The sequence below is a fragment of the Coffea eugenioides genome, chromosome 2 (assembly GCF_003713205.1).
Source record: "Coffea eugenioides isolate CCC68of chromosome 2, Ceug_1.0, whole genome shotgun sequence".
NCBI lineage: Eukaryota > Viridiplantae > Streptophyta > Magnoliopsida > Gentianales > Rubiaceae > Coffea > Coffea eugenioides.
In genome coordinates this window covers 74,617,397-74,642,115 of record NC_040036.1, presented here as the reverse complement: position 1 = coordinate 74,642,115, position 24,719 = coordinate 74,617,397, and the positions used below count along the sequence as shown (strand labels likewise).

At 37.2% G+C, this 24,719-nt stretch overlaps 2 protein-coding genes across 2 annotated transcripts; both read right to left on the bottom strand.

Annotated features, from left to right (window-relative positions):
• Window positions 1-231: 231 nt before the first annotated feature.
• Window positions 232-4,970, bottom strand: LOC113764063 (ATP-dependent DNA helicase Q-like 1). The gene is made up of 10 exons (XM_027308107.1): window positions 4,856-4,970; window positions 4,361-4,763; window positions 3,544-3,784; window positions 2,668-2,831; window positions 2,267-2,363; window positions 2,122-2,165; window positions 1,614-1,728; window positions 1,185-1,538; window positions 639-863; window positions 232-507 (listed from the first exon to the last, which is right to left on the bottom strand). The coding sequence occupies exons 1-10, from the start codon at window positions 4,968-4,970 to the stop codon at window positions 397-399; spliced, it is 1,869 nt and encodes a 622-aa protein (XP_027163908.1). The 3' UTR covers window positions 232-396.
• Window positions 4,971-9,293: 4,323 nt separating this feature from the next.
• On the bottom strand, window positions 9,294-20,955 carry LOC113762854. Its single transcript, XM_027306470.1, has 12 exons — window positions 20,812-20,955; window positions 18,179-18,360; window positions 17,539-17,707; window positions 15,613-16,294; window positions 15,405-15,489; window positions 13,781-13,868; window positions 12,359-12,543; window positions 10,954-11,086; window positions 10,475-10,611; window positions 10,250-10,324; window positions 9,826-9,945; window positions 9,294-9,668 (listed from the first exon to the last, which is right to left on the bottom strand). The coding sequence occupies exons 3-12, from the start codon at window positions 17,681-17,683 to the stop codon at window positions 9,624-9,626; spliced, it is 1,695 nt and encodes a 564-aa protein (XP_027162271.1). The 5' UTR covers window positions 17,684-17,707; window positions 18,179-18,360; window positions 20,812-20,955; the 3' UTR covers window positions 9,294-9,623.
• Between the last annotated feature and the right edge of the window lie 3,764 nt (window positions 20,956-24,719).

Here is a 24,719-nt window from a genome sequence, read left to right as displayed (position 1 = left end):
TAGTCTCCTAACTTCCTTCCCACTTCTTGAATCCCACCCCCCTCCTGCTCTACACCAAAAAAAAAGAAGTTACAATTCTAAAGTTTCCAGACTGCTAGTAACATTCCACATTCCAGCTCTATTCTTTGTCACACACATTGATGGCATTTTGGAATACAGGTTTACAACTTTAAACGAATTGGGCAAAAGACGTTGAAACCAAGCATTTACCTTGTAAACAAGCGTGAGAACATCTGTCCAGTGCCCCGGATATGTATTGAACAATAATAATGTAATTATTGACTTGGGCACATGTCAATCCATTTCCTTTCTGCTTGCTTGTTCTTTGGACGAGTAGATAGATGTAAGCACCCAAAGATTTCCCTATCATAGCTTTCGCTCACGATCAGAATTACTCTATGAGGAAGCCCTCAAGCAGTTGTCACAGGGACTAGAACCATTTTTACAGCCGTTTGGGTCAAAGGACTCTCCAAAATGAGCTAATAAGTATTGTCTGCGACATTCAGTCTGCAAAAGATCAGAAAATGGATTTTAAAAAATTGAACTAGCACTTTGTCTGGAGTGTGTGTTTCTGCAGCAGAAAGGCTGAAACTTTCTTAGCAGCAGGTCTGAGGGATATAGTAATTTAAATTACTTACCTTAAGTTCACAATAGTGTTGCATTTTCCGAGCTTGATCCATAGCCAATTTGAAGCTCTCAATTTTGCGCCCTTGCCCATTTCTTAACATACAGACCACACGACTGAAATCCTTCTTCTGGTATAGAGCAATGCATGTAGCAGGAAAGTTATCTCTGCCTGCTCTTCCAGATTCTTGATAATAGCTTTCAATTGATTTTGACATTGTATTGTGAACAACGAACCTCTGGACATACAAAAAGCATCTGTATGAGAAGTAAGCAAACGTCAAAAATTAACACTGGATAAACTTTGCAAACAAAACATGTCTTCATCAAATAATTTATGACAAATATTTTGACCAACAACATATCAGACAAAAGCTTTGCACGGATAAATAAAATTTTTATCACAGATTTATCATGTCAGGTGTTAACCAATTGAATAAACTGTTTCATGACGGATTTACTTATTCCACAGTAACCATTGATGAAATAAAAACAACCATTGAATTTGCTAGCACATAATGAAAAGCCAAAGAAGATAAAGAACAGTATGCAGGGCTCACAACATCTGGCTTGTCTATTCCCATCCCAAAAGCTATCGTGGCACATACAACATGCACTTCTCCAGCATGCCATTTCTTTTGAACTGCTATCCTCTGACGAGCTGCCAATCCAGCATGGTAATACTCTGTTTTGACGTTACATTTTTCATTAAGATATTTTGAGACCTCTGCACATTCACTTTTTGAAAGACAGTACACAATGCCACATAAATTCTTGAAACGGTCCAACAGTAATCTTCCAAGCTGCTTGAGTGGTTCTTTGCTCTTCTCAAGTACTTCATACTTTAAGTTGGGTCTGTCAAAGCTCATCTCTAGAACGAGTGCACGAGGAATTGCAAGGGCATTTAAGATGTCCTACAGAGAAAAATGAGCCTAAGACAAACAGCAAACAAGACAAACAACAATGTTGGGATGAAGTCACAAATTTACCTCACGAACTTTTTCGGTTGCTGTGGCTGTTAATGCCATTAAAGGAACACTGGGGAAGTTCCTCTTGAGGCATCCCAAAACTCTATAATCTGGACGAAAGTCGTGTCCCCATTGGCTGAAATGTGGAGTAAACCAGATTACTAGATGGTCATTTCACCTCATCAGAACAAGCCAGATATTGTCCCAAATTTCACTTATATTTTCATGCTCTCAAGTTTTCACGCAATTTCCTTCTTCTATGTTCCCTAAAACGATAGTAAATATCTCCTGAAATAGTATACTAAATTCAATTGGTTCATTGGATACAACTTTTAAGGGATGCAACATAAGAATTTCCAGCCATTTAGTTTGATTTAAGAAATACATCTATCCCATTCGGTAATACACTGCAATTGATAATTAGAAACGTCAGACATGAGTTTCATTTCTTTATTGGTTTCCAATTTTGGCATTCATGATTAAGACACTTCCTCTACTCTGATTTTCTGAAGAATTCCCACACACAGACCTTACACAATGTGCTTCATCAACAACAAATCCAGCCAATTGCCCCTGCCAAATTACAAAAGTATCTTAAATCAGAATAACTGATCCAAAAGCACATGACATTGAATCACAGATCTGACAAGCTAAACAATGGACTTAGAGCTTACCTTCCTGTACAGACATTTTAGGATGTCTTGAAATGGTAAATTTCCTGCAATTCTTTCAGGAGTTACATAAAGTAGCTTACATGATGGTCTAACTCTCCTGGAAACATTAAAATGAATGATAACTGTCATACTCAAACATAAAGAACCATTACGTAGACAATCGCTGCACAAGTTGTCAATTAGCTATTGAAGCAATTAATAGAGAAAAATCAACACTCGAAAATTTTTTATGAAGAAAGGGTCTGTTAAGATAATGGAAGTTTTGGATGCAAATTCCTAAAGAAAAGAAACAAATGATGTTTGACTTCATGAAATTGTGAGTCTTATTCACTATAGATGAAAAAAATCAAAGGAAAAAGAAACACATACATTATAGCAAGGGGAAAGAAAGTGATCCTTGCCTTAATTCTTCAAATACTGCTGCGGATTGTGAAGGAGTCTGTTGAGAATTTAGAAAAGTAGATGGTATGGCAAACTTGAGGTTCAGGGTGAATATTTGGTCCTGAATGAGGGAAAGCAGTGGGGATATAACAATTGTAACCCCTGGTTGTAAAATGGCTGGAAGCTGCAGTGCAATAACATTATAAGAACAGCGACTGTTGACACAGCAATGTTTAATACCTAAATGAAAAAAGACCATTCTTCCTTTACACAATCACACATATAATTTAGTTATGTACCATATTCATTCAACTCTCACATTAAGTTGGAACAAATCGATGTTTGACTGCAAGCCTAAAGAGCAACCTTAATTAACTAACCCTAGTGTCAGAGGAAAGTCAATTAGAGAAGGCAGTCTTTGTAGCCAATAAATCAACTACAAGAAACCCTCTTTCAGCTGCCAATTCAAATATACAACAGAACAAAAATAGAAAAATATAACTTGGAGAAAAAGGACACAAAATTATTCTTCCAACTTAAGGCAAGACATATCCTCATGCTTCATATACATACCAAAACCAAATAAACAAGAAGACAGTTCGACTGGTTGACCTTTTTTGCAGTAAAGAAGAATAAAAACACTAATGCCTATGGCAGTTTTCTGTGCCTGCAGAGATCACTTGCTTAACGATTGTAGGGAAATAAAAAAATAAATTTCTTGACCAAATAAAGCAAATTAGAGTGCTGTAAGTTCAACGCAGAATTCGGAAAAAACTTAAACTGGCCAACAAGTTACAAATCATAAATTTGAGACAACCATTTCTATGAAAAACTTTTGTCTGTTAATTCGGGTAAAATTGCAAGATGAAAGCCCATTAAGAAAGCAAGAACCTGACCTGGTAACAAAGGCTTTTACCACCTCCTGTTGGCATGAGGATAAAGCAGTCATTCTGTTCCCGAAATGCTTTACAAGCCTTATACTGTAAAGGCCGAAAGCTACAGTTTCCAAATACAACTACGTTAGCCAATTCAATGTCATCCAGATGCAACAACTCCTCATATGTCAAGGTCCTGGGTTCGTTATTTGTCTTGTCTGAAAATCTCCCTGAGGATGAAACTGAACTAGGTGTAACACTGCTTATGCACTCCTTCAAGGAAAAAGTCTGTCAGCACATTTAAAATCCGGAAGGCTTGTTAATACAACTCAAAGGCACAGAGTAGATGAGCTTTATTTACTTAAAATACTACACAGAAGCACATTCGAATGATTCTCTTTTTCTGTTACCTGAATTAAAAAAATTGGTAAAAAAAATATTCAAGTTTGCTTCATATAAATTAGAACTGAAAATCTCCTAGTATATATATTATTTGGTTTCAATCGTGCAAATTCCAAAACCTTAATCTCAAAAATCCCACTTTAATTCACTTGAAATGTGGAAAAGGGACCTCCACACAATGCCCGTTATTTTCCAAATTCCTAGTGGACTACAACAAAAGATAATTAACATAATTCCAGAGCGTAAAATTATAACTTGTCCATTGACTCAGCATAAACTACTGCAAAAGGTGCGTATCACTCACTCCAATAAAACTTCTCTCAAAACTGCCTTAATAAACCTCCACCTTCTGCCCCTGCCTCACCCGCGCCCCCAACAAGCTATGGTATCAAATATAATTACCAACTTTACACAATTAAATTGGAAAAAGGTAAACTGACTCAAAAAAGCATCTAATACCTCAGACATCGAAGTTCTTTTACTCGAACGTCTATCAAGGCCCTGACTCTGAATTGTAATGCTGTTACCACCATTTTTTCTAGGAATTATAAAATCATCGTCGTCGTCATCTTTCTCACTATCACCTGAAGAAGAATCTAGAATAACCTGAACAGAATTTTCAGAGATAACACCCCCATTATCCTTTCTTTCCTCATTTCTTTCGACCTGAATTTTAATATCCTTGTCCAGCATTTCGGCCAAAGCTCCACAAGCCTCAGACTCCATTGCTTGAAAATCATCATTTTCCCAGTCCTCCGTGTCTCGCATGGATTCCGCCAATGCCGCCAAAAAATCATCGCCGCAATACTCCACACGGATGAAATCTCTGCCCTCCTCGCCTTCAAAAATTAACAAAGTTAGAATGAAACAATGCTCTATAACAGTATGAAAATCAAATGATTGGAAAATGCAAAGGAAGAATTGGGGTTACCGTAGAGTTCAATGAGGCGATCTAAGCATTTCTTAGCGGAGTATTCATCGAATCCGAATTCGACAGCCAAGCTGATTAATTTCACTTTTTCGAGCTCAAGATCGTGATCGTCCATTAAACTAGGTTTCCGGGGCTTCACAGTCGCCGGCGGTGGGCTGGGGCTTGAGTTTCCCGCGCTTTTCACAAGCCTGCATTGATTTATGAAATTTTAATATGAGAAATTTCAAGCTTCATGCTTTTACATGAACCTTTGGCCAGCATGAACGACGTCGTCTAGCAACAGTTCTGGCGCTCTTGGGCTTGATCATAGTATGGACTTCTACCCTATCCACATAAAGCCCAAAACTATCCCGCAGCCGCTTGGGCTAATCCAGTTGTTCAATGTTAAGGACAATTTCTCTTTCATTCTTTATTTGTCTTTTAATCTTGGACAAAGTATTCAAAATAAATCCAACCCCTAATTTCTAGAGCCTTAACTTTGAATCCCTAAAGCCGAGGCCTAATCAGTAGAGCTGTTAACGAGGCGAGTCGAGCTCGAGCACATGCTAATCGAGCTCGCCTCGAACCTCTAATCGAGCTAGCTCGAGCTCGCTCGATTAGTAATTCGAGCTTCACAAGTTGTTTGAGATCGACTCGGTGTATTCGGTAGAAAACTCGAGCTCGAGCTCGAACTCGAGTGAAAACCACGAGCCGAGCTTATCAAGCTCGAAACGGGAGAATGAATTAGGTTAGAATATCAAATACACAATGAAATGACACTAATGCCCCTACTATTCGAGCCTGTCGAGCATAGCTCGGCTCATCTATTAAACGAGTATCCAGTTGAACTCGAGCTCGGCTCGTTTCTCTCAATAAACGAGCCAAGTCGAGCCCTTATCGAGCCGGGTCAAGCTCGGCTCGCGAGTTATCCTGTTCGATTAACAGCTATACTAATCAGCTACTGTACTTAAAATGGAAATTTGAATAATTCTCAATAAGTTTGAATTTGTTGTTGTTTTTGAGTTCATAGCGAGATTTCAAATCTTACAAGGGGAAAAGGAGAAAAAGAAGAATTTGAAAGTCGAATTCGAGACCTCACAGTTACCAAGTTAATATCCCTGTCAATATATTGCATCCTAATGTTTTTCACAAATTTTAAGCCAAGCATTTACTATAGGGATTTGTGATACAAGTTTACATTTTGGGACTAATTGTGATTCTTTTGGTTTTGTAAGTGAAATTTGAGGTCTCGTAAATTTGTTCCAAAACTAATTAACAAGGCAGATGAGAAACATTCTCCTCTTTGTTGGATCAAAATTTTATAAACAAATAAACAGATTTTTTTTTTCTTTTTTACTCACTTCCATTATAGAACACAGCCTAAAACGATTTCAAGTAACAAGTTTTGGGCAATGCATTATTTTTTTTTAACAGTAGCTAAAGTTGATCTATATAATCAAACATATGTTCAATGCATTTTTCCCCCCTCATTGTTGAGATCTACATCAAACGTCACCACTAGTAAACCCAATAAAGTCAAATTGAAAACCCATTTTGTTAGCATTTTAATTAGATCGTTACACCTATAATCTAAGTATTAGCTCCAACAAACCTAAGAGGAAATGAGGAAGGAAGTACATCTAACTTCACTAAATGGGGTGGGGTACAGGCAACCATACCAACAACCAAAAAGGAAATAACAGGCTTGTATACCTTTATCCCGGAAGAGAGGCAGGAACAGTTGTAGATCCTGAAAGTTCATGGTTAAGATTTGGCTAAAAAAAATATAAGATTCAAATTGTATCTTATACCTCATTTTTTCACATTATGTGTAGGGTTTACAAAATTTTATTTTACAGTTATATGTTGCTATGTACATTTTATACAAAACCGCTCTGAACGGTTTTCCGATAACCGTTCGGCCCCTTGTCACCTTTATCCCTAGTTTTAATCAATGATGAAGAGTTGATACCCATAGTTCTTTACTGCACAAAAAATCTGAATGGTTCTCAAACTATTATAGTTCTTTATATTGGTTGATTTTTAACCCTCTAATTATTAAGTGCATATTTTTGCCCCTCAAACTTCTAAAAGGGTATGTTCTCCGTCCTTTTGACTAAAGATAATTTAAAAACCTACTATGAGGTGTGTATTAATAATATCACTTGGCACTCCTAAAACTTAAAAATATCACTAACCACCCCTAAAATCGTATTTTTCATAACAATCTCACTCTCATATCATTAAAATATTCTTATAATAATCACTTTTCTCCCAGTTTTACTCTTTTATGTTGTCTTATATTAAATTTTCTACCAATTTGATTATAACACAAAATTTATGTTTTGCCTAAAAATTTTCTCTTCCATAATGTTTTGCCCAAAAATTGTTAAATTAGTGAAGATAATTTTTTCAATTCATATGCTATGATAGTGATCAATGGTCACATCTCACTGACGTAGGAGTTAAATGATATTTTTGAAACTTCAAAGATGCCAAGTGATATTAACATATACCTCATGGGAGTTTTCTAAATATATCTCTAGTTTAAAGGGTGGAGAACATACCCTTTTATAAGCTCGAGAAGCAAATATATACTTAATAGTTGAAAGGCTAAAAATCGATCAATTTAATAGTTTGAGGGTTGTCTAGATTTTTTGTCCTTCTCTATTTCACTTGATGTTTCGTGAGTTACCAACAGTCTATCAAGAACTCACATGAAACATGAACACATTGATTATCGATGTAAATTATTTATCCCCCTTTACACATGGAACTTTCTCGGGACAAAAAGAGTTAACAAATTTATTTAAACTTGAAAGAAATACTCTGTCAAGTAAGTCATTCTTAGATATGAACACACTTTTCTTGCAATCAAAAGTGCTTGAAGCCATATTTGCTTTATGTAGATTTGGAAGTTGAATCACAGATTGGGTAAATAAGCGGCATGACACGCTAAATCGAGTAAAGTCTCTAGACTAGCAGTCCAATATGCTACAGTATGAGAATAGTAGGTGTAGAATTCCAACCTAATAGGAAGAAAATGGAACATGCTTAAACTACTGTTGATTATTGTGTCATTTGACTGCAAACTTTCTAACAGTTGATATACCCAAACAGACAAGAACCTGAAAATTGTTTTGGATTTTTTTTTCGACAACTTCCCATTTGCAACATTTTCTAGCTCTTCATTCCTAGGTTTTATGAAATTAATCAAAACTTAGAAAGATAAACGAACATAAATTGATTACGATTAATATTAGTGGAATCATACATTACAGAGCTTATGTATCATGTCATAATGGAGATATTATGCCATGCTGCTTGGACTTTTACATTTCAACAATTCGGAAAAACGTAATAGATACAAATCATGAAAAGTGCCAAAACAAAAAAGAAAACAAAGGAAAAGCAACGGAAATAGCTTCAATATGAATCTACCCCTTGCCAAGATCGCTTTCTGGCAATTGAATCCCTCCCTCATTCGGGGTAGATTTTGATCTCATATTCAATGAGCAAACCACATTCTTCTACGTAATTCTCAAGGAAACAGAAAAAATAAAGCCAACATATTTTGCGAGATCTCATGTTCTGCAAAGCATAGAATATTGGACAATGAAAGAAGATATAAGTAGGAGGAAAAAGCACACGCAAATAAATATGGACCTTGCATGCATGGAAAGTGATATTGTACCCCAAGCGTACAAACCCTTTTGCATGATCATCTAACTCAATATTTCACGTCTAGCTCTATACCTAATATCCATGAACTATTTTCCTGCAGGTACGCTTGATCCAACGGAAACCTTTCTTGATAGAATTCTTCACCTTGCCTTCGTATGCGTAATATTTGTAGGTAGCAATTCTCTTTCTTCTGTTCAATTGGCGATAATCGATCCACGAACGAGACGACGACGTTGGTGGTGGTGGGGGTGCTGGTGTTGCTGCTGGGGTGCTGGTTGGCTCCGTAACCTGATATCTTCCAGCTTGGATTGCAAAATGATTATTTGATCGGATTACATGTACATTGTTTGCACCATATGCTTTACCATTGATGATTTCAAGAGTTTGCCCTGCCGTCCTCCGGTGACTAGCCTCGAACTCGGTCATTCTCTCTCTCTCTCTTCCTCTTCCTCTGTCTCTCTCTTCTCCGGATGGTTTGTTGAGAGGAGATGGAGGAGAAGAGAGAGTTCAGGCTATAGATAGATATATACAGAGATGCCAAGGAACGGTTGTAATGAAAAGTTAGATTTCTTTGACTCCTTTAGAATTCTTTGACTCCTTGACTCCCCAAGAAGACGTTAATGAGACTAGAATTCGAATGTAACATAGGTAGAAATTAGAAAAGGGGATAACGATCAAGAATTCTAATTGCCAGCGTATACATAAAGGTACAATCGAGAAAATACACCAACATATAGAATTTGCTAAGAGATCTTTGTCCATGTAAGACACAAGATTAGGGAAGGGAGTTATCGTTTAAGCCCCCATAGATTTACTCATTTAATTGAACCTCTTTGGGCCTAGAAAATAAAAAATTAGTCCATTTGAGGACTAAAAGCGTTCATTTGCAGGCATTGTTTACCCTGCTAAATAAGTTTCACATGCACATTCATAAAGATTATAGCAAAGATCTTTCCCTATTTGTCAAAACAGAAAATATCTGTCACAGCTAAAAGAGAATTCGGCTGAAATATAGGCTAGGCGTCCCTAGCATTATGTTCCTCAGGTGAATTGTTAAGATTTCAGGGCACCCTCATCTGCCTCAGGAACATTCTCTTTTCTGCTCTTAGCTCCTTTTCTTGATTCTTCCAACTTTGTCCTTGTGCGAAACCTGAAAAGTTTTGGAGGTAAACATCTATTTAAGGAAATTGAGAAAACTTAACTTATAGCTAACCAGCACAATAAGGGGTATGCCCCTTCCCTTGTGCAAACCTTTCTTCAGTATTGATGATCTAGCACAGCACGGCGAGGGATAATATTGTGCTTACAATGTAAGATTTCCACTCAATTTTGCTGTGTTCATTAGCAACAGCTGAAGGCTGTACATGGTCACGAACGTGCCGGAAAATGTGGAGGAGAACTGCAGCATCAAGAGCAGCATACTCTAACTGCACAAGCATTCAACATGACGTTAATCTGAAAATCAGAGCCGCAAAAGTTAATGAGTATGAAACATTGAATCTAAATCAGTGATCTATCCGCAACAACTGTGGTTTAACTGCTGAGAACCTTGGCCCAAGTTGATACTTCAAAGATTAATAGATGCACTTCGTTCCCTCAATCTGCTAGCGTGGTACCAGTATTTAGAACAGGTCCACACCTCCATTGACATTTGAGATTTATGTTCTTACTTGTGAGTAAAAGTTGAGTCCACATAAATCGATTAAAAAAGAATGTTAAAAGATCACACACCTGATAAATGCTTAAAGGTCTCTTCTCCCAGTTGCTATTTCGTCTCGTTTTGTTTAAGCCTCGTCCCAGTACTTTCTGTATCCATTAATATTATTCATGTCCATCAGAAAGTTCAGTAATTGATGCCAATATATGTTGAGATGTTATAAGCAAAAGAAACTTGAAGGAATGCCATAAGAGATACTATATTGAGCATGCTTTGAAGATGCCAAATTTAGGAATCACCTCTGCTAGACCAGAGAGACCACCACGGTGTTCCTTGAACACATTCTGAATATCAAGCAGCATCTCATAGTGCTCAAAGCACTGCAAATCTTGATAAGAGTAAGCAAGCTGCTTGATGTCACACTGAAAATTGTAGCCTACAAATTTTGTATGTCAAAACCACCAGTACCATTTTGACGTATAAATCTAACTACCAAAATATGACAGAAATTGCTTGCTACTTTAGAAAAGAAAGAAATTGCAGTGCTTTTAGATAAAATCAGACACAATGGTTCGGTACAACAGACTATACAGATAAGCCAATACTAATCCAACAGTTTCATGGTAATAAATACGAGTCAGATCATAAAATGGGAATGTAGTACAAGAAAACTCAGGAATATTAACTGGTTTAATCCTGACTAAAGAAGAAGCAAATATCTGTACAAGTATAAAAGAATAATTATGTTGTAAAGCTCTGCGGAGTGTTTTGTACTTACCAAGTTTCAGAATCCTGGAAGAATGCAATATTCGGCTTAGACATTGATTTAAACTATCAGGATCACTATCATATAACTTTATCAGGTCAAGTATATAGACCTTGGTTTCCGAAGCAATTTGCATGATAGAGACCTGAAAATTCACAAAACAAGCAGAAATTGCAAAAAAAAAAGAAAAGAAAAAGCAATATGTACGATAAGAGCATGTCTAGCACTGTTAGATTTCGAAACATACTACCAATCAAACACCACAAAATTGTTCTGCTACATAACAGAATTTGCTTCTTGCAGAAGATCCACCCTCAACCCCCACCCAAACACCTAAAGGTACACAAAGGAATTACTTTTTTTTGGTTTTTTTTTTTGTTGGGGAGGGGGAGAGGATAGATGAGGAGTCAAGGATCATGTGAAATTGGAGACTCTGGGAGAGAAAGGACTGTACCATATTTTAAAGCCAAGAAAATTGCCTGTTCTACAATTAGACAGGGTAACAAATTTTTTATGCAGTACATCTCTATGGCAAACAAACCACAGATGAACATGAAATGCATATAGACGGTTTAACAATGATCCAATTTAGTGATGTCAACCTTAGGAACAATAGTTCTCTCAGAGCTAGAGGGTAGCAGGTTAAGAACTGAGGTTAACATAAGGCCACCATGACGCAGAGAAGCATTTTTCCTCTCCTGGCCTATGATAGAAGCTTGTGCAAGGCTGAATAGTGAATAAGGATATTCCCTGACTAGTCATAAGACCATTTTTTTTTCCCCAGTTCGACTAAACAGGCAAAGTTTTTGTTCTCATACTATCTTGAGCACATGCTAACGAATCCTTTTTCTCTACTAGTCATAAGACCCTTTTTTTTTTCAAATCAACTTACAATTTCATTCTTTCAGTTTTCCTCATCCACTAATTTTACAAGTAGAAGTTATGTTAGTACTCCAAATTCGTCCTCTATTTATTTGTTTTGCCAATGAGCAACAAATTTTAGATCACTTTCTCTTATAAAATAAAATAAATTCCGTGAAACATCAAGCATTTTCTTTATAACTTGGAAAAGATTTTTGAACCCTCCAAGCAGAAGAAAACAATAGAGAGAACTAATGCTTTCTAAGACATCCATCAATAAACAGGCAAACATTAAGAACATATTGTTGCTCGTATGCAGCAGCAGGATTTGAGAAAAATCTCTTTATTCTAGCATAAAAATGTAAGGGTTTTGGTAAGAAAATACCCGTACATCCTTCTGGCGGATGCATTTTAAGAAGTTAAGACAATTTAGTTAAGGTACATTTGTCATCAGCATCAAAACATCTCCAGCTAAATCATGTACTAAACAATTATCAGTCTTCGTGACAAAGCATAATTCTTAAAAGCACCAAAACAGACAATTCCATAGCATTACCTTATTTGGTGCACTGCCCTTTTCATAATTGGGCTTCCATTCAGAATCAAGGCCAACAACTTTAAATTCCTCAAGGTGGAATGTAGCATCACGCAAACCATCTACTTCATCAACCCACACTACATCCTCGATGCACAGGTCATCAAGATGCAGGTAGCAACTCTTTCTGAGATTTGCTTCAGTCTCTGCAAAACAATAATGAAGCAAATAGATTTAAGTACTACTTATTCTAATGTTAATTAAACAAATGAAATGGTCTACAAACAAATAATAATTTCTCGTTGGTATCTGAAGTGGATGATGTACCCTTATAACAAGAAGACTACTGAAGAATTCTACAAACGCAAAAGAAAATTTGTAGGAATCGTGATCTGAAAATTTCAAAATTAGGTGCTTTCATCTCATGCTCTCTGTAAAGCAGAAAAAGCGGCTCTGCCTAGATAAAAATTGAGACCAAATGCCGGCGGAGTTTCAGAGCAGATATATTCTTACAAATGAAACTTGCAAATCATGACATAAAGCACTCCTGTTAAAACTTGGGCAATGGGAGAGGGACTAGAAGAAAGGACCTTCTATATCTATTCTGACAAGGTTCTGTTATCCATTATATTTCTCTCTCTATCTATCACCCACCCCCACCCCAAAGAGAAACAAGCACATGCATGCATCCAAAGTACTACCAAATTCTTCTTTCAAACCTTAAAACTTCATAACCAACCATTTCCTTGTTTGTAAAAGGACAGGATGTTTGAGTGGCTGCTAACTTAAGTATTTTATGGAATTTGATAGGAAAATCGATGCAGTGAATACAATAAATATCTGATACTGGGGATATAACTTTAAAAGGCATTTACTAACTCTTTTATGAGTTTGTGTTATTCTTTGCTTATCTGGTACAAAATCTCCACTCCACCTAATATCAATGCACAAGCTGTTCAAAGCTGTGCATGGATGATGGCAGATGTAAAACCACAGAAAACAACTGATGAGAGGCGAAGGAAAAGACGCTATATTCAGATCATTGCATCATCGTCAACTCAAATGAAGATTCAACAGATAAGGATTTCGAATTCACAAATGTAAACAATGTGAAAAGAAAAGTTAGCCAGCTCGGAACCATTAAGCTAACTTTTATGCTGTATTGCTGTGGCTTAGCATTGCCAAAACAATTCAATGCACTTGCATTTTACAAATTAATAGCAGTCATAGTAAGCAGATGCAACATACTTCATTTCAAATCAAATCTGCATGATGGCATCTTCTTAAGTAATAAAATTGCCTTATAAGTAAACCAAGCAAGAACCAGTTAGAAACATAAGAATGGAGTGAATAAATTATTGCAGGTAACACTTAACCAATTTGTTTCTCATGCATATTAAGAAAGCTGTAAGAATCAAGTACAGAAATGGAGATCCAGCTTACTTTTGACATTCTCGAAACCTTCAAGTGAGTATTTCGTGCAGAGTTCCTCAACTTTCTCTACGTAGCCTGCTTCCATTGCCAAATATACCTTAAAATGTAAAAATTATTAAAATATTATAAACTACATAGGTCTCAAGAGAAGCAAAAATCAAAAATCATGCACAATAATTTGCAGACCACAACTTCTGTATCTATGAAGTTTACCAAAGAACTGTATGGAGTTACTAACATTTCCACCATGTGAAATTTTAATGGCAAATATTTCTTTTAAAAGCAAAAATGTGGAACTTTATATATGCATGATGCTGAAGTAAGAATTATTGTCAACGATTGTGAATAGGTAGGTAGTGACTCATTATTCAATAAAAGAAAATATAACAACTAATTTCTCAGCCTCTGCTTAATGGTGTACATTTATCAGATTATACATTCAAACCATCTGGAAGAAAAATAACGAAATTTAGTCCTTGCTGTGGGCCCAGTGGCTTAGTGCAAGAGAGAAGTGACTAGCCAGTCTATAAGCTCCTCAATTTGGAGGATTCTAAGAAAAGCTCTAGCTGTCTTCGACTCACTCTCAGTCTGTCTCTCTCTCTCTCTGTGTTGTGCATGTGTGTCTCTCTCTCTCACACACACAAATGACATACACATGAGTGGTGCACATTAATACCAGTGGGTGAATTGGAAGAGATGGACTTTTTTTTGGGTTTTTAGGAGGGGGGGGGGGGACAAAGAACAGATGGAATGGGCAAATGCAGCCTCAGAGATGAGAAGATCAAACAAGGAAAAGAAAGAAAATTATTAACAACACCAAGCAAAAAATGTCCCTAGATTCTAAATAAGTCTCTCCCTCAGCGGAGTATTAATCGACCCACAGTACCACGAATTCCACAACACCAGAACTTCTCCAAGGCTCTTCCTGCAACTGTCATGTGGTTAAGCCAAATTGAAGGAGCAATTACTGTCCGCTACAATAATCACCTTAAGATTTTTTAACAAGTTCATTCCACTACAAGGACCTTTACATTTTGGAACCTGAACCACAGTGAAAGGATGATACAATGGTAAACTGACGTGCTCAATCCTAAAGCAAAATCCTAACCAATAAGCCAGAATAAACTTGAAAACAGATTCTTCTCTATCATCCTTTCAGACACATCACCTCTATATTCATTAAGCAAAGCATGACTAAATGTTTACGATAGCTTCTATGAAACATCTCCAAAACTTTTCTTAATTTGAGCATAAGAATATTTGTCAGGGAAGATGAACATATATTTCCCTTGATATGTTTTATTATGGCACTAGTTGTAGAACACCATAATAATCCTACAGGATTGAGGAAGTCCAAGATGAGGAAAGTAGAAATATATCCACGTAGTACCCAGGCCACAATGGATCTCAACAAACTTACACAATTACTCTACCAAACTTTGGTGGTAATCCAATTTCAGACAACTATTTTTGAAGAGAAGGAAGTCATTGGTCAACTACAGTAAGTTGGTTTCAGCAAACTATTGTGCACTAACAACTTAGAATTAGGGAAAAGCCTTTCCTTTGTTTTTCTTGATAATAAGGACAAAATTATCCACGGAGTTAATCTAATTCTATTGTGTACACCACCTACCACATACTCCAAATATTGTCTATTGCCTTTCGCCTTTGCCTCTGCATTGTCCCAGCAGCCATGTTCTGCTAGCTTCTTTAGCAAGCTGCAATTTGAACTCATACTTATCAATATGACGAGTACAATAAGTAAATTTTTACAATAATTATGACCATAGGAAGATTGAAACATGCAGGATGCCAGCAAGAAATGAGTAAAATAAACTTGCCTTTCTTTATATTGTTGACACACTTCTGGAAATTCCTGGCAAAGATTGTTTTCCTTTATAACATCATAAGCAGGCTTTAGTTGTTTTTGCTTAACATATTCCTGTACAAGCACTTGCAGCATTGGTTTTCCCATAAATGTAGCCCACCTTTCTGCTGCTCTAAATTTATTACATTGAATCATCTGTAGTAGGAAAGGCTCTCCAGACCATTGAATGGAGAAGCGTTCTAATAAAGAAATTGCTGTCATAAATGACTCAGATTCTATCAGCTTGGATACATACTGCTCGATAAGTACTTTTGCTGTGTCTGGACTAACGTCACCTTTTGCATCCAGATCTTGCATGCCTATCTCTATATCTGTCAAACTTACATCAAATACTTCAAGGATCTTTACTAAAACCTTTTCATCATGAACCAGACTGTATTGAACTCTAAGCAGGAATAATTTGGCAGCTAGCAGTTTTGCTTCTAGTTTGTCTTCTTGAGTGGTTCCCGATTTCAAAAAGTGATGAAGAGCAGATATTATCAAGTGACTGAATCCGTTGCGATATGTATCAAATATGGGCAAAATGTACAGACACTGAGCGACAAAAATGGCCGGTCCAGGTTTGGGACCATTGTGTAGGACCTGAAGGACTTGATCTTTAAGTCTACGGAACTTGGCAGATGCTTTTAGTTCACCTATAAATGCAATATTTATGTAATAGAAATACAGGGAAATAAAAGTAACTGCAGTAAACATTGCAAAATAGCAATGGCAGTACTGAAGAAAAGGAAAGCTGTCAAAACCTAAGCAGAAAATACTGCTGCTTCTTAAGCTTCAAATCTAAAATGCTTTTACTATAATTCACAATAAAATCCAGTAATTATGATGCTTCTGTAAACTAGTTCAGCAAACCTTAAAGATTTCAATTTATTGGCCACAAAAGAAGCAACTGTAAGTTTACATTGATACAAAATATCAATTGATATCAGAGTAAAACAACCAAGTTATTGTCACTATTGCTTGCAATGAACATAACAATGTTTTAAAGTTTAGACAGTGGCTAAATCTATACCATCATATGCTCACCAAACACTATAATGAGCAGCATAGGAAGTGGATAGCCTTTCTGCCAAACTTCAAAGAAATCCATATCTAACTGACTACAACAGCAATGAAGAAATTCCGACTAGTCTGATATCGTGCTTTAGCCCCACAATTTGTCATACGCACTGGCGAGTGCTACTACAAATCTCATCTCATATATTTTTCTCATGCTACACTCAACTCTTTTTAGATGATGCTTTCATTTTCTCCAACAACTTACTTTTGTTTCTTTCTTACTCCATTTCTAAACCTTACCCTGTCTTCTTCCGAGCGTAAGATATAACAGTGTAATTAGTAAATTCTTGAAAGCTTCTTCAAAAGGCACAGTTTAGGTGGTTAAAGAATATATTCTGAAGGGCTAACATAGTCCATGATAAAAGGTTGTTATCTCCTCCAGTTTTTCTGGCAAACTTCATGATTTGGGTAAAAATTTTCTCACAATCCAAGCATGATTCACATCTATTTTCCACCATCATGAATATGGCAAATTATAAAAGCATTGTTCCTTCAAAAAAGACTTTCTTCAATTATTACAACTATGCAGCCAATTAACCCATAGAAGATAAAGTAGTTGGCCACCACATGTATTTGTAGGGTGGGAGGTCAAGGGTTCAAACCTTGCCGCCTCCCATCACGTTGCCACTAATGTGGCTTCTCTTAGATCCATATGGATGCGTGGTGACGATTGACAAAAAAAGAAAGCAAAATGAAATCCTGATAATGATCATCAATTCAATAGAAGAATTAAACAATCAGCAAGGTTCAGCAACAACAGATTCCATAAAAGAGGTAGATTAAAATATCTTCAAATTCAGAAAAGGATGGAGAATTTTACCGCATGTGTATGATTCTTTTAGAAGGTACAGAAACATCAATGGTGAGACATGTGATAAATCGGAAAAGGCATGTGCAGATATCGACCATGCTTTTTGAGTTTCATCTCGATTCTGCAGATCTTCAACCCTTTCATCCATCGTCATGTTTAAGTAAACAAGATGAAGGTCCTGGATGATAACAAATTTCTGAGATGCTAATATAAGTTGCAAAAATAAAAGAAAGTTCTAATGAAATTTCAGAGAAAATAATGCAATCTAAATTCACGACCTAGTCATAGAAGACGAGAAAAATAGTTCTTTAGCATTTGATTTTGTTGTCTATATACATATATATCAAATTGTATTTGACATACCAAATTTAATTACATGACAACTACCTCAAGGATGCGAAACACGTGTATTAAGTTGGAAAGCAAATTTATGAGTTTTAGTGCATAACACACACTTAACACAGGAGGTGACCAAAAAATTTTCTATCGAAGAAAGTTAGTCTTTTTTTTATTCTTTTTTCAGCAGGTGCCTTTAATCTAATTATTCACCTTAACTTAATAATATAGGATTCTATTGAGAGTTCTGAATAGGACCAATAAGCACTACTAAGAATTCAGACACGCTGACATTTTGCTCACAGTGAATCACCTGGAAAAAAATCTAATGTTACACCATTCCAGATAAGGAAACATCATTTGCTCCAATACAAATTTCGTTCCAGCAATCAATGTAATACTAAACACTTCTTCTCCAAGCTACCAAGACAGGCAGAGATTTGTTTCCGCTCTTATCTTCTACAATATGAAGGACCTCCAGCACAAGTCTATAACCTGAAAGAGCAGATGATTGTTTATAGAAAGGGCATTGACAAGGGAAACAATCAAACTAAGAAATACTAGCCTCAATTGGAGGTAAGTAGGTAACCATAACGTATTAGGAAGAGAGAAACCAAGAATACAAACAAGAGTACACAGTGGGAGGTAATTAATAAAATTACCACAAAAAATTGCAAAAAACAGTAATTCATCTCACCCTCTTAAAAGCACATAGTAAGGACAACATTCCTGGGACCATCTAAAACATAATACTATTGATGAATTTAAGAGATTTTCAATTCGACAGACGCGTATTTTATAGTCTTCCTTCTAAACAAACAAAGTATTTACTTGATTCAGATTCTGCCCATATACGCTATGCACGTCACATACTGCAGAAGGTAACAAATTTGATTTCAGAATTACTATTCTTTCAAGTAGAAAATTTACAAAAATCAACACAATTTTTGTAATTTGGTAGCATAAAAAGACTCTAGATGTTACAACATTGTATTCTGAAAATGTCCATAGCAATGCTGATTGACCAAATTCATAGAAATACCACATGTTAATTGTTGTGGTATGCTGCTAAGACTTGCCAATTAAGTTTTCTGATTGAGATTGCAGCCAGGTCAGCAACCAGAGAAGTTCTAAATGCCCAAACTGAATCTTCTTCTTCACCTTCCAGATTAACTGGGGAAGAACTGGGCAATGAACCTTATATGTATTCTCCTTCACCTAGAAGTCAAACTTGGGTTATATGAGACTAGTGACTATCACAAGCTTGGCTTAAACAATACAAATGCCTGTATCAGCAATTAGTCTAGTATGAAACTTATGACTTGTCCTAAGGCACATGTTTATACTGGTGTAGAGAACCTCCGGTGCAAGCAAGTTCAAACAGCTTAATGAAAAGCAAAATAAGCGGAGATTAAAAACTCAGGAAATGCTCTAATGCTTAGTCTGACCAAGGTTGACAACCATTAGCCAATCTCTTCCCCCAAATTCCAATAACCATACCTATCAAAGAGTGATAAGAAAACAGCTGCTTCCCAAAGCCGTTCAAAAATTTGAAGGAAAAAAAAAAGAAAAGAAAAAACAAAAGAGCCAGCAACCAAATAAATGTCAGTAAGAACTGAGCGTGAAATGAATGACCGTGGGATATAATAGCAGCAAAAATGTACAGGAAAACATAGAATGGTATTGACAACAATACTTGCAACATGACAAGAAGACTAACATCTTGGCAAGAAACTCAGCTACTACAGGATGTAACAAGTGTAACACTGGCAAGAAATCCCAATGTCATAGACAATGATAAAAACATCTCCAGTGGCACATTAGCAACAAGCCCAACTATCAATTCTATCAGAGGACCACCACGGCAGCAGATAGAAAATAATATCATTATCATGCTATGGTGAAAAATAGTACTCTGTAAGCTACAAGATTGACATTTGCCTTCACCATTTGCACCGTGCCAATTATGTTTATTTTACTCTAACTCCGCCGCAAATATCAAAACAAGGAAAGATAAGGCTACACAACATTCTCTCGTCTCTTTGCGCTAAAATATATGTTTACTCGTTCTTCATGTAAATGCCATATCAAAGCAGCGCAGCTATCTTAAATGGCAGAAGTTACAAAGCCACTCTTCAGATTCCTCTTGAATGCAGTCACTACAAGAATCCAACTTTTAGATTTTGCTTGATAGAGGAAAAGCATTGCATAATTTGAGGCAAATGAAATTGACATCATGGAATTGCAAAATGAGCTCCCTTCATAGGTTCTTTTGATTAAGGAAAGAAAACAGATTGATCTGCATAGTTACTAAAACTTGCTCCTAACAAACATTTTCCAACAAAACGCTGCAATTTTGTGTAATACAAGATGTTAGAAAAATTTCCAGAGAGTTAATCCACAACTTCTTCGCAAGCCAAAAATAACTAAATAAAAAAATGGCCATAATTGATCACCAAAAAAAAAGTTTGTTGTTACTGAAACTATTGATTGATCAATTACAAGAATCCTAGAAAGTTCCATGAGGAAAAAAGTGAAGCTTAGCTGAATTTACTTATGCTAGTAATATCTCGAAAGACAACCATCCAAAAACATGCAAAATATGTCTACAGTACTTCTGTAGCATTCGATAAACAGGTAAAGGAACATAATATGCATAAACAGCAGCATTACTAACATGGAGAAAAGCTTTCCAACCCTTTGACGAGTCATCATCATCACAAAGAAACTTATTACTTTTCAATAAAAACTAAACAGCCCAATGGAACAGTTAAAGAACTACATCAAAAACGAAAAATTTAACAAAACAGATGACTAAAAACTAACAAAAACATCACACAACTCCTAACTAACAGGCATACGAGATTATCAACATTTTGATGATATTAATAAACAACTATAACGATGTCAAACAAACAGCAAACCTTAAACAAAAGAAAAACTCACCAGTTGAAGAAGTACTTCACAATGCTTCTCCCCTTTCTCCTTCCTCTGCAGCAACAATGTGTTGTATGTGTATATATAATATGTATATATCTGTATATGTTTCAGAATATATTTTTCATGTCGGTTCTATCAATCAATGCTAGTAGTAAAATAATCCCAGTATGAATAAACGAATAAATATGATGTGATAGTTTAGAAAATTCTCAACATTAAAAAATACAACTTTTTTAAACCTTTTTCTTTAACCGCTGTTTTTTTTTTTCCCCTTTGGAGCTGGCGTGTGTTTTCGAAGATAAACCGATATTTTTACTATTGCGTGAGTTTGTTAGTAATTTCAAGTAATTAAAAATGGCTTAAAAATGGAGAGAAAAATGGAGTTTTTGGTTGTTGCAGTAGAAAAATCTGCAAAAACCCTAATACTGGTAAAGAGAAGAAGGCAAAGGTAAGGTGTTTGTATACTCAAAATAGCAAAAATTGTTGCAGTGTCCAGCTTCCATCTGTGTTTTTTTCTCATGTGATTTTTTTTGGAATTTTCTCTGCTTTTTATTTTAGTCTCTTTCTCTCCCTCTCAACTCAAGAGTTCTGGCTCTCTGGGGATTTCTTGAAGCGGTCAATGCTAGTTTGCGCTGGGCACGTAAGTCTACTGCTTTCGGGCACTAGGAGATATTTGGATTGATTTTTGAGGCGGATAAGGAATGGATTAGGAGGGAACGGGAGATATAAGATTTAGACCCTGTTTAGGATTTCGTTTTTTTTTTTTTTTTGATAAAAAAGTATTTTTGGGTGCTGAAGAAGCACGGGACTTCCCCGGGCCGAGCTGACCTGATGAGCTCGGCGAGCTGATGGAAAGAGCGCGTCCTAAGCCTGAAAGAAAAACGAGAGAGTGAACTAACAGGGGCCCCGAGGGCGCTCCGACGGTCAAGTTAGTTTTCCGGTGAGTGGGGAGTGTACTAACAGTAAAGCAGTCAGGAGTGAGTTGCCAATAGTGAGCGTACCTTGCGCAGTCATTGTGCGTTACTACTTATACTTTCTTAGGAGTCCAATCTCCGTACGCTTCGGGACTTGCCATGAATAGCTCCCAATCCCGCGCTGAGGGGGATTCTTCCCGCCCTCTGCGGGGTAGCTCTCGGGAGTCCCACGGAGCCCTAGCCGCCGCGTGACCTGGACTGGTTCCCCATGAGCCCGGGGTCCAAGCCAAACTCGGATCGCCCTGGGCTGCCACGTGTACAGGCCCAGGACGGGGCCTCTGCACTAGCCCCCTAGATTAGGTCAAGCTCCCAGGCAGACCTGATCTATTCCCTTGCCACGTGGAAGCCCATCATCGCACCGCTCTGCCGCGGTCACCTCCAGTGCAGTGCTGACATTGGGAAGTGGCGTCCGCGCGATGAGCGCGCGGGGAGCGACGGGGAGGGAAGGGAGGCTTCGGCCTCGCCGCCCCCGTCCCGACGCCCGACTATTACACGAGTTCGCGGTCGTTTCCTCCTTGGGGGGCTGGTCCCGTGACTCGTCCTCCGAGGGAATGGGGAGCGACTCCCTCTCCTTCCCCTTCGCCTTAGAAGTCTGCGCACCCCTCGGCCTCACCCCCCTCCTTCGCCTGCCGGATTATGTCTTCCAGAATGGGGAGGTTCTCGGTTACAAACTGATAGATCTGCTGTCTTCGTTCCCCTGAAAGGGCCGAGCCCCCGGCGCCTCGGGCCGCCTCGGTCTCCATTCGCCGGGACCCCTCACCGGGGTCAGTGTTATCCACGGTTCGCTTGGAACGCGTTCTCGCCATCAACGCAAATACTCGTACCTTCGATTCCCACAGACGGCGCCAACTGAAGAAGCACGAGACTTTCCCGGGCCGAGCTGACCTGATGAGCTCGGCGAGCTGATGGAAAAAGCGCGTCCTAAGCCTGAAAGAAAAATGAGAGAGTGAACTAACAGGGGCCCCGAGGTAGTCCCCGAGGGCGCTCCGACGGTCAAGTTAGTTTTCCGGTGAGTGGGGAGTGTACTAACAGTAAAGCAGTCGGGAGTGAGTTACTAATAGTGAGCGTACCTTGCGCAGTCATTGTGCGTTACTACTTATACCTTCTTAGGAGTCCGACCTCCGTACGCTTCGGGACTTGCCCTGGATAGCTCCCAATCCCGCGCTGAGGGGGATTCTTCCCGCCCTCTGCGGGGTAGCTCTCGGGAGCCCCACGGAGCCCTAGCCGCCGCGTGACCTGAGCTAGTTCTCCATGGGCCCGGGGTCCAAGCCCAACTCGGATTGCCCTGGGCTACCTCGTGCAGGCCCAGGACGGGGCCTCTGCAGGTGCTGAAAGTATTTTTGAAGCATTTGGTGAATATCATTTTATAAAATTAGCAGTAGAGGTTTGGTGTTAAAAGAACTTCTAGCAAAAGTCCAAATTTAATGCTTTGAAAATAGTTTTTATGTTTTAAAAAAATAAAATATTCCATATAATCATTTTATCTTGTATTATGAACTAAATAAAGAGATAAATATATTTAAAAAAATTTAAATTACATATTATTCAATGCAATAAGTACTTATTGAACTACATTTACAAATAATATACATTAAAGCATTTAAACAATTAATAAGTACTTTTATTCAACGTTAGTAATCCCAATAGTCATTCGTTATTTTTTGTCAACTTGTTTTCTATCCAAAAGTCAGCAGGAACGAAGGGGAAACATTGCCAGTATTGATGAAAATTTTTAAATTTTTTAAAAAATCTATTATGTGTTTTTTAAATTATGAATAAAATATAACTAATAGTACATGATAATTTTCTTTCCTTTCCTTTCGTTTGTAATTTAAATATATAAGATGGATGGATTCGCGTTTTCTCTACTGTCCTTTCTTTTCTTTTTCACTAGAGTTTTCTCCTTTCCTTCCCTTCCCTTCCCTTCAATCCAAACGGTGCCTAACGGTTTGGATTTGTGTCCTCGGAGGAAATAATTGAATTTTATTGAGGGTTCTTTTGACTTTTGCTTTGAGTTTGTCTGCGTTCGATGTCGTTTGGGCTAGCTTTTGGTGACGTGGGACAGATGGAAGTCAACCGATTAAGCATTGTGTAAAGGGGAAGGGGCCGGAATCTGAACTGCATAATTAATTCCTTATAAAATTGTATAAATAATTGATACTAATTTATAATTTATTTAAATAAATAGCTACATATCACAGCTTTTATCGTGAAGTTTGTATAAACGGTTCATAATAAATTATAATTTATTTAAATAAATATTTCACCTTTCAAGATGTTTGACCAACTTCACTCACTCTCGCGATGGTGCTTAGATGGGCTATAATTACAAAATGCAACAAAATCCCATATTCTTTCATTGAAGCTTACCAAAAGTATTTGTAGTTTTCTTGGTGAAAATGATTTTGCAATTGACTTGGGTCTTTTTTTGTTTTGTAATTTCACTAGAGTATAATTTCATGAGAGAAATTTTGCTTAATGCCTTTCGTATTCTGCTTAATTACATCATTGACTATAATCTACACCTCAACTTCGTTCATTTAGCACAAAATCAAGTGAAATTGTCTATTCTACGTGCATTATTTGATAAGAAGTATACAATTGCTACAGCTACTCCTATTCTACGCCAGGAAGAAAGAGACCTAAAAAGATCAAGGCGAATCCGATGAACCATTATCAATCCAGATGAGTACATAGATCTAAAGAGGTTAAAAATAATTCGGTGAATCACCATCGGTTCAGAAAAGTATCTCTACACCTGTTGAAGAAATGTTTTTAGAATGTAAGATAAGAAATTTGGTTCTTCGATTTATAACAAAGTAAAATTTTAAAACTCTCTCGACAGTCAAGTTGGTTATTTGATATGAAGCAAGAGCAATAGACATATATATAGAAGCCAAAACACAAAAGATTTGTCTTCTTTTGGGTACAAAAAAAAGG

Excerpts from the sequence above, each read along its gene's own strand:
- LOC113764063 (XM_027308107.1), bottom strand. The coding sequence starts at position 4,970 with ATGGACGATCACGATCTTGAGCTCGAAAAAGTGAAATTAATCAGCTTG. Across the intron at positions 1,729-2,121 it reads GATGAAGCACATTGTGTAAG|CCAATGGGGACACGACTTTC; the intron begins GTCTGTGTGTGG and ends TCCACATTTCAG. Across the intron at positions 1,539-1,613 it reads CAACCGAAAAAGTTCGTGAG|GACATCTTAAATGCCCTTGC; the intron begins GTAAATTTGTGA and ends TTTTCTCTGTAG.
- LOC113762854 (XM_027306470.1), bottom strand. The coding sequence starts at position 17,683 with ATGACGATGGATGAAAGGGTTGAAGATCTGCAGAATCGAGATGAAACT. Across the intron at positions 16,295-17,538 it reads AAAAGAATCATACACATGCG|GTGAACTAAAAGCATCTGCC; the intron begins GTAAAATTCTCC and ends TTGCATTTATAG. Across the intron at positions 9,946-10,249 it reads GACCTTTAAGCATTTATCAG|TTAGAGTATGCTGCTCTTGA; the intron begins GTGTGTGATCTT and ends ATGCTTGTGCAG.